This window comes from Plectropomus leopardus, chromosome 14 (genome assembly GCF_008729295.1).
Source record: "Plectropomus leopardus isolate mb chromosome 14, YSFRI_Pleo_2.0, whole genome shotgun sequence".
NCBI classification, from domain to species: domain Eukaryota; kingdom Metazoa; phylum Chordata; class Actinopteri; order Perciformes; family Serranidae; genus Plectropomus; species Plectropomus leopardus.
In genome coordinates, this window is record NC_056476.1 from 18,370,377 (window position 1) to 18,380,770 (window position 10,394).

Here is a 10,394-nt window from a genome sequence, read left to right on the forward strand (position 1 = left end):
ATAGTGTGCCAGGAGTTACGGGAAAAATGTTTTTTGCAATGGAATAATTAAATTACTCTGACATGACTTCAGTCTTCCATAAGACATTGTAAAAAAAAATGATTTAGGTTTTGTATTTTTTGCCTGTGTATTTGCTTTGACTGCAGATGAGTGTTTTACTGTTTTTCCAGTGCAGGCCTCCATGTGAGCCGTATTCTCCCGTTGCAGTGTGCAGTGTTTCTTGATGGGAGGAGCGGTGCGACTTCCCCACTTCTGCCCCCACTATGTACTTTTTTACATCCCTGCTTACGTTTGGCTGGCATAGCCTAATTTCCGCATTCCCAAATCCTCCCAGATTGGGATCACGTTTAAAGTCGGGCTGATGCAACGATTTCCACTTTTTAAAATTTACTCTCGACCCTCGGCTGACCAGAAGAAAGGACATTTGTTGCACCTGGGATCAAAGTCAGGTCGGTATACAAAACTTCACGAGTGAATAATTCTTACATAGTAAATAGGTTTATTGGCGCGCCACGCATAGGTCATAACGAGCACCGTTTGTGAACAGGCAGCGAGCAGCTCTGTGATGTTTCGGGTTATTCGGGTGTTATTCAATGCAATCTCCGAGTTTGACGTGTTTTCGTGGTGTTCAAAGTAGACCTGACATCTAACTGAGCATGCTACAGAAAGATCCTTTTCTTTTGTTTGCATGCTCCTCTTACATGGGACCACGGCGTGCACAATTCAGAACAAAATGTTCTTATATAGTGCTGTATATCCTTTACATTAGTGTTATGCGTTGATTCTTAACGTGGGGGTTGTCTTTGAAGCGAAATGCGCTCTGAAGGAAGAAAAGCTGAAACGTTTTATCACTGCAGCTCTCTGATGGGAAGACAAAGTTACGTAAGATAAATGCCGCACTGAAGAAAAACTTCCGCTTTCAAGTTGACCAATGGCTTCAGTATGCATGCTGTAACACAATGTAGAGATGACTGCACACATTTCAAACTACTGAAACCTCGTGTTCATAAACTAACCCGGGGCTTTCTCATGCAAAAGTGCAAAACAAATAATTATAATGCAGTCTAATCAGTGTAAGTTAATTGGTTCTCTTGTTCCTAAGGGTATAACAAAGTTACCATTATGAGAGAGGTTTTAATAGCTGTTTTAATTATGTCTCCACGGGGAACCATAATATTCTCATATGCAGTGGAAGGGGGGAAGTATTGAGTAAAAGTACCAATACCACACTTTAAAAATACCCCTAAAGGATGTAAGTGTAATTAGGTAAATGTTTTAAAGTATTAAAAGTACAAATACTCAATACAGGGGAAAAAATCATTTAAATTAGTCTTAATTTATTACAAAGGAGAAGCAGCAAGTCATTGTATTTGGGAATCATAAAGTGTTTTTGCACGAAAAAGGACATGATGAAATGATTGCCCATTCATTTTCTAACAAGCTGACATAATGTTTCAGTTGCACTTGTTTATTTTCGTTTTGTTTGTGTGCAAAAATCGTAATTTGTAAAGTAACTAGTAACTTAGGTTATTAAGTAATTGTAGTGGATTAAAAAGCACAAGAGCTCTCTCTAAAGTGTAGTGGGATAGCAGCAGAAAGTAGCATGAGTTTATAATACTCAGGTAAAGGTACCTCAAATTTGCTTCTAATTACAGTACTTCAATAAATGTACTTAGTCACATCCCACCACTGCAGATATGGTACCATACCATTTGGCAAAAAGCAACTGTATCTTATTATATATCTATTTATGTGAAAAATGTTCTTCTGATCTGGATACTTAAGTGGTTGGACATGACATAAACACATTTATCATAAGGATACCTTAACCTTTGTTGCTAAAGAATTACAGATATGTATAAGATATTACACTACAGTTAAAAAGGTACATTTGTCTGTGCTCTCATGACAATGTAAACAGAGTATCTGCAGGTCCCAAAGCATGTTACGATAAATTACCTCCACTTTATAGTTCACCATTTTTTAAGACTATTATGACCTAAAAGCATTGCCTGCACAGTTCCACTTTATCTTTTTGACCTGCAATTTGGGGAAGTGTGAAAATTGAAAGTTATTACCACGTGTACTTCTCATGTTCTTTGCATAACTACAAGTGCATAATTGCCATACATGAACTTTAAAATAGATGTCTTCACAGATGATAACAAGCTGTTTTCTACAGTGACATCTATATCAGATATTGTTTACTCCTGTATTGTGGGCTAAAGGTCTCTGAGTAATTGACCGTAGTATTTTTTGGCTGCATCATGTGATTTGGAAATCCGCTGAGCTGTTGTAGTAATTTCCTGTATCTTTTGGCTGGCTTTGCTCTCACACACCTCTCTCATTGTCTTTGGATATTTTTAAAATGTTCATGTGCAGCATTTTTCAAATCAAGACATTTGCCAGTAGTTGACAAAACATCTATTCTGTGCAAAATATAAGCAACCGGTGTCAACTTTCATTTTTCATGTGGCTAAACCAAACAAAAGTTAAATTTGGGTTCATACTTGACCACATTATGCAGAATTTTGGCATCCACATTTCACTTCCCTGACATTAAGTCTCACGAGGAGGAAACCACAGCTAACGGGTATTTCTTGGCAGTGGCTGGCTGTAGCTCTCCTTGAAATAAAGGGGAATTTGTCTGAGTCTGTGCACTGTTGTTCATCTGTCTCTTGGCATCTGGGGACTGAGTATGGTAAATTCCTGCCAAGATCTCTGCATATGGTTGCATATTCATTCCAGAAAAAGAAGCAAAATATTAAAAAGGCATAATGAGAGCAGCCTTAGCGTCCAGCTCCTATAGTAGACCAGCAATTCATCACAGTAAAGCTGCAGGAAAGAAGCAGTGCACCTCAGGCAAATGAAGCCCTGAAACTGACTGTAGGTCAGATACAGCACTTACACTTCTGTTCGCTGCTTATTTGTTATTGTATTCAACCTTCATACCATAAAGTATGTCCCAGTATGTACTACAACAAGCCGAGCAGACAGAGCTTTATGTGTTTCTCATTGATCTGGTTTAGTTGCCGTCTGAGTGTGCCTTCCATTTTCTCCCTCTGCCTCCTAGCTGTGGTCACGACCGAGTCTGACGCGATGCCAGGACAAATCCCAGATCCCTCTGTGACAGCGGGCTCCCTGCCCAGCCTGGGCCCACTGGCTGGGATCTCGGCCACCACGCTGACTGACAAGCTCAAATTCGGTGACTTCCAGGAGTTCGGTACAATGCTGTCACCTCTGCACTTCTTGGACAGTCTGGGGAAGAGGCCCCTGGTGATCAAAACAGAGGTATAGGAAACAATGAAGAGCCGATAGCTAGATTGTGTAAATATAAACAGCACATTATGAGTTTTTACTCTCAAGTTTGCATGCTTTTTCTAAACTGACTTTTGGACATTTATGAGATTTAACCACAGTGAAACGAACATATGCAACAAAACAAATAGTGTTTCAAATGTATTATACAGATTCTAGCCTAACTATGTGCAAATTGTGCCTACTGTGTCTTAAACAGGTTTAACTGAAGTGAAAGCACCCTTGTTATTACAGCTTTGTGTCATATCTTAATCAACAGGTCCACCTAGTGGACATTGTGCATTATGGTACTGTTGTCAAATATCTTTTTTAAGAACCTGTGTCCAGGAAAAAAGTAAAAGTATACATTTTAAAACAGTAATATGAAAACTTTACCATTAGCATTTATAGGTAAAAACTGCATAAAGGCTACATGTATTGGCTAAGCTATATCTTGTAAAAGTTAAAAACAGTATCACTTCTAGAATTAAAGGCGTTCACAGTATTTGTTACCAAACTTCATTAAATTCATGTTAAATCAGGGGTTTTCAGCATTTTTCAGACCAAGGACCCCTTGGCCGAAAAAGAGTCAGAGCAGGGAGCCTCTGCTTCATATATCGTATATAACTGAGTCGCCTATTAAACTGGGCCTACAGTAACTTGGAGGGCAGTTTAAAGTGCCATGTATAAATATACCTTTTGATGGTGCATGCAGTACTAAGCCATTAAAATAATAATCACTGGCAAATTCATATACATCATGGTTTAATGTTAAATCATCAATGTTGTGTACTGTAAATTAAATGGCTTTTTTTAATGAATGGGCTGATTAATCTTGCACCATAAGTAATATAAAGAAGGTGAGATGATACTTTTTTTGATAATTTTGTCATCATTTTGTACTGAAAGCCAGAGTCTCCCAATGTCCACATCTTTCACATCTTAACCTCATACCTTTTGTTGTTTAGCGAGATGAAGAGGAAGAGAGGAGGAAACGAAGGCGAGAGAAAAACAAAGTGGCTGCAGCTCGATGTCGAAACAAAAAGAAAGAGAGAACAGATTATCTACAAAAGGTGAGACACACTGAGGTAGTCACTTCTCCATTATTCCAAAACACACAAACTTGTTTCAAAAACATTTCCAAACACAACAGCTTCTGCATATAATTCTGCGCAGCACTGTTTTAACTGAACAATAACTGTACAATAGTTGGTGCATTTATTCGACTTTGCAATATTCTTCTCAGTAAACTAAGTTATTCTTACCTATGCTACTCTGGCATGCATATTTAACAGATGATGCACAGATTGTACGTATTTCCTGTCCTTATTTTTCTGTTTACATATATATATTGTGTTGTACATTGTGACACACATATTTTTACGTACATTACATACTCAAACAGAGTTGCAGTCTAACAGAGACAAAAACAAAGTCAATTAAAGTCAGTAAAACATACAGAATAAATAAAAACAGGATCAGTAAAAAGCAAGACAGACAAGCACGAAATGTGGATGAATCAAACATTAAAAGCAGATTTAAAAAGGTGGGTCTTTAAGTGGGATTTGAAAGTGCTGAGGTCAGTGCAGTCTCTTAGAGGTTTGGGGAGTGAGATCCAGAGGGTGGGGGCAGCAACAGAGAAGGCTCTAGCCCCCCATGTCCGGCGCATGGACCTGAGAGGGATGGAGAGGAGGTTGGCATCAGAAGAGCGAAGGTTTTGGGAGGGAGTGTACAGGTGGAGCATCTTCTGGAGCGTCTTCTCCCCATTATTACCTCCTTTTCTCTCCTCTCTCTCACAGGAATCAGAGAGACTAGAGATGTTAAACTCGGACCTTAAAGCCCAGATTGAGGAGCTGAAGGTCGAACGACAGCAACTGATCCTCATGCTGAATCGGCATCGCCCCACGTGTATTGTCAGGACGGACAGCGTCAAAACCCCAGAGAGCGAGGTGAACCCCCTGCTGCAGCAGCTGGAGGCTGCTGGAGGCCAAGTGAAGGTGTGACGACTTTCTGCAGTTTACAGCTGAGAAGAAGCAGCCAACTTACAGCACTTAGCTCTGGGCCTCGGTCATGGAGGAGATCCAGCCAAGTCCACAAAATGTGGATCCAATAATATTGGACACTGTTTCGGCAGTTAAAACAAACTTCTTTTTGTCTGTCCCTCTTTCTTTCCCATCTGTATGTCCTGGTGGTCATCAGAGCTCCAGCCACTATCAGTATGAAGGTAAACTAAAAAAAACACATCATCTATTGGCACATTGCTTCACATTGCATACATGTAGTTTGTTGTTTTATGGTGGATTTACACTAGATCTGTTCTTAGCTGTAGCCACCGTTTCAACATATTCCCAGAAGCTAAAATAGAATTATTCCCTTATTGAAAACATCAGTGGTTAATATCAACTCACTGATTTCAGCAATTAATTTGGCATTTTACAAATGACCATATTTATTTGCTGATTGAAAGGAGCAGTGTGTAAGATTTAGGAGGATGTAGTGACATCCAGCAGTGAGGATTGCAGACTGAAACCAGCTGAAACTTCTCCCGGTTTGAATTCTTTCAGTGTTCATCGTTCAGGAGTTTTTTTTACAAGGAGCAGAATTACTTCAGAGGTCTCTTCCAGGTGATGAAAACCTGAATGAAGCAGTTTTACGTCACAAATAAATTCTTCTTTTATACTGTTTAACAAAAATTAACAGACCCGTTGACTGAGACCATAAAAAACACAGAATAAAGCAATGTCACTTTGAAAAATACGCTTTTTTTCAGACACCCATGACTCAGAAGGGGCTGCTGCTGGTGTAAAAATGCCTATATTTTATTTCATTTCTGCCAGTGTATCCTCCTGAATCCTACACACCAGACTTCAGAGTCCAAGCTAAAACTGACCCAAATTTGGTTAAACAGCTGTATATTTCATATAACTTTTTTACAGTTACGTATAACTGTTGTTAAAACAGCGTTTCAGTTACCATTCCCATGTGAGGCAGCACTGATATAACCTAAAACAACAGGTTTACGTGACCAGGCTATACATTTCTTTGATTGCCTTTCTTTTGTTAAAATGCATTCTGGGAGTAATAGGGACATTAGATAGGTTTAATAGATGAATAAAGTTCAATTTACTGCCCAGTAAAACAATAATGAATTCTCTATTTTTCTAAAGAAGTAATCACACCCACACTCAGAGGCTTTTCTACTACATCATCTCCATGCTCATTTTTGCTCTTTCATACATTTTGTGGCAGAGTGATTGACCCTTATTCTTTTTTCCTATGTTTTGGCGCAGGCGTCATGTATGCACATATATATATCGATATATATGTATATGGACTGTTTACATTGTACTTTATTTTCTGTTACCATATTGTTACTACCAATTATGTTTTTGTATACTTTTGTATATGATGTTATATAAGCATATAAGCTATCATGAAATCCCATTTTGTATTTCCTTACAAAATAAATGTTTAGTTGTTTTTTTTTTTTAAACTGGATTTTTTTTTAGTCCTGTGAAATTTAAAACATGTCAGTCTTGTGTTATGTATTGGGTGAAATTTTCATGAACAAACTTTCCAGTAAATGGTGCCATCTGATGGCCAGGAACAGCACAACCTTATTGCCACTGAACGTAATAACCTGTACATAAAAAGTACAAGTACACTCTGAAAACATAAATCCATTTACAGAACAGATAATGAACAGCCTGATTCCACATTCAGTAAGTCTACTAACTGTCATTACACGTGCATTTTCCCATAGATTTCCTCTCCCATGTAGCATTACTGACACCATCACACCACACTTGAGTGGGAGCTATTTAGGATGCAAGTGGAGTTACCCCCTGCCTTACAAACCATTTATAAATCACACATTTTTTTTCCAGAACCTTAGCAATAGAATTGCAAAAAAAATTATTTAAAGATAGAAGTCTGAGTCAGGCATTACAGGTGATCCTGAAGAGGGAAAGATTTGTTTCTGTGGGTAATTACTCATAAATTATAACAATGGAAAAACCTGGTTAAATGGACATATGTCTCTTCATTTGTACATTTTTCTACTGTCATGACTTTCTGTTTTTAAATTAAATGAGGGGCCAGACGTGTAAGGTAATCACATTTTCTTGATTAAATATTTGACATTTAATCCTCATTTGATCTATTATGGAAAAGAATAGGCTATAAGTATATAAGAACGGCATAACTAACAGCCAACACAAAGTTAGTGACAAAGAAGTCATTGTTCTTACCCTGGGGGGATTTAACATGCAGATTAACAAGGTATGACTGAGGCAGCAGCAAAAAAAAAAAAAAAATCTAGATAAAGAAGTAATAGCAACTTTATAATAAATTGTTATAATACAAGTGAATAAAATACTGTTGTGACTTACTGATAACCTGTAATGTTGCATCAGGAGACTACGTTGCAACAGGCAAAAATAAGAACAAACTAAAGTACAACCATGAGTCTACATGTTGTTTGTTTGTTTTTCTCCAGGTTTTTGTCTGTCCTGTATGCGGACTAACTGATAGATGTGTCCCAGTCTCAGTCACTGTCGTTTCTTATCTCAGCAGCTGGGTGGAGTAAAAGTCGAGTCAGCTCGAAGGCTACCAAGTGTGTGCAATAAAGAGGATTTCTCAGACAGCTCAAGTAAAAGCCCAAATGAACTTGGTGGAGAGCAGGTCAGTCCTTTTGAATGAAGTCTGAAGTTTTCTACTTTTGTCACCTGGAACCAAAGTGATAACTGACATTTCTTTCGGTGTCGCTTCTGTAATTTCATTTGCAGGCTACACTGGGACTTTTTTCTGTTTGTAAAGATATTCAGATAAAGGCTACTGCTGTGGTGAAGACTTAACTTTATTCCAAGTGCTCTTGTTTTAACTGAATCAGAAAATGGGAGAGGAGGCGCGTGTACAGGAGGACAGGAGCGCACAGGATGCAACGGATAATGGTCCACATTTGGGGACAAGGGGTCCAGATGCCGCGGAGCACATTGAATGCAGCAGCATCCCAAACGGTGACAGCGGCTCTGCGGGCACCACGCATCTGTACAAGAGGCGCTGGGTGATCGTGTTCCTGTTCAGCGCGTACTCCCTGAGCAACGCGTACCAATGGATCCAGTACGGGATCATCAGCAACATCATGATCAAGTTCTACAAGGTGGAAGCCTTCGCCATCGACTGGCTATCCATGATCTTCATGCTCACCTACATCCCCTTCATCTTCCCGGTCACCTGGCTCCTGGACAAGAAGGGACTGCGGCTCACTGCGCTGCTGGCCAACATGCTCAACTGCGCCGGGACGTGGGTCAAGGTGGCCAGTGCCAAACCCAACCTGTTCGCGGTGACCATGGTCGGACAGTTTTTAAGTTCCTTAGCACAGGTCTTCATCCTCGGGATGCCCGCCCGCCTGGCGTCGGTCTGGTTCGGCGCGGATGAGGTTTCCACCGCCTGCTCTATTGGAGTTTTTGGGAATCAGGTGAGCTGATCTTTTATTCCACAATGAGAGAGTCGCTCTAGTCTGAAAAAAACATTTGATTGTCATATTTAGTTAGGCTAAATTAGACCTATAAACTCAGGGCTGCATTAACGTCTTTGGTTGGCTTGGGGCAAAAAGTCGCTGTTGGGGCCCACTTCACCCCAGTCCCTCCACCTATGTCCAGTAACAACAACATAAAAAACAACCACTATATCTGTCTTGGCCATTAATTCAATTCAAATCTTTTTTTTTTTTCGATTTTACTTTAGTCAACCCTTTGAAACCTTAGCAAATTGGCTAGATGTCCTAAAAACATAGATAAAAGGCAATGGCAACTACAGAATAAATAACTTAAACATTTGCAAAAGAAAAAAGAAAATTATCTGAAGATTAGAAAAAAAACTATGAAAAATAAAGAAAATGGAAAAAATAAAAAGTGCTTTAGAGTGATGTTAATACTGTAAAAATAATTATAAAAATATTACGATAATTATAAATATAGTGTTTTAGACATTTCCTCCTAGATTCTTCAAATGTATTTAAAATCTTCAATTTGGGTTCTTACAATTTGAGGAACAGTTCTTGCAAAGATGCTTATTGCCTTTTGCCACCCAATTTGGTCAGATTTCGAAGTTTTATATACTTGTTGGTGTCTGAATGCAGCACAAAAAAGGGATGTCGATCCAGGTTTTGAAGGGTTAACAAGAAAAAAACCTCTTGAGATTAAAAATCTCATCAAAAGTTTCCCTGGCTAAGTTACAGACAGACAACACAGAGCAAAGACTACGAAATAAAAATATACAACTCCAAAACAAACAATATATAACACAAAAAGAACACAAAATGAAGTTACTACAAGGGAGGACTAAAAAGTATATTGATATATGCTATAAGTGAACCATAAAAACAAGAAAAAATAAAAAATCAGCAAAGACACACCCTAACATTTGGCATGTAGAAAATTAAATTACAAAAGTTCTGCAGCAATGCTTTATAATGGCCTTGAGGGGCCAACCAGTGCATCTTTACCCAAAGTACAGATACTAAGAACAAGTTCTGTGATATGACATCCCAAATATTATCATACCTTGGATAACCCTCATAAACTGATTATTCATTTCCATGGAATCAGTACCAAACAGATTCTCTGAAAACATCCTTGGAGTATAGTGTGAAAAAAAGTGCCACTAATGATCCTGGACTAAAGTGTGAGTGATAGGCTACCTAATTTACTGTCCACAATCCTTATTTACTTGTTATATTCAGCTCTAACTTAAATGCCATTGCACCACACACCATGTTCATTTTGACCTCCGGTAGTCTCTGAAAAATCTCCCTGTAGATCTTTGGTCTTCATAAACAACCTCTGCAGTTTGTTCAGATTTAGAGTGAACACTTAAACTTCATTGCCTATATGGTGGCCACTTAAGTGTGTGTTTTTGTGTGTGTGTGTGTGTGCCAACAGTTGTAGCTTATCTGCATATTCACAGCACTTGCTTACCTTGACAAAGCTTATTTTTCTTATTGGTAGGCGTGTTTTGAGTGGACTGTTGAAGCATTGTACCGTCTTCATGTTCAGCCTACAAGTACTCAGGTCTTTTACTCCAGTAAAAATAGC

At 38.7% G+C, this 10,394-nt stretch overlaps 1 protein-coding gene across 1 annotated transcript; it reads left to right on the forward strand.

Moving 5' to 3' along the window:
- The first annotated feature begins 245 nt into the window (after positions 1-245).
- Positions 246-7,370, forward strand: jdp2a (Jun dimerization protein 2a). The gene is made up of 4 exons (XM_042500959.1): positions 246-449; positions 3,074-3,291; positions 4,266-4,370; positions 5,097-7,370. Exons 1-4 carry the CDS (start codon positions 362-364, stop codon positions 5,298-5,300), a joined length of 615 nt encoding a protein of 204 aa, XP_042356893.1. The 5' UTR covers positions 246-361; the 3' UTR covers positions 5,301-7,370.
- The last annotated feature ends 3,024 nt before the right edge of the window (positions 7,371-10,394 follow it).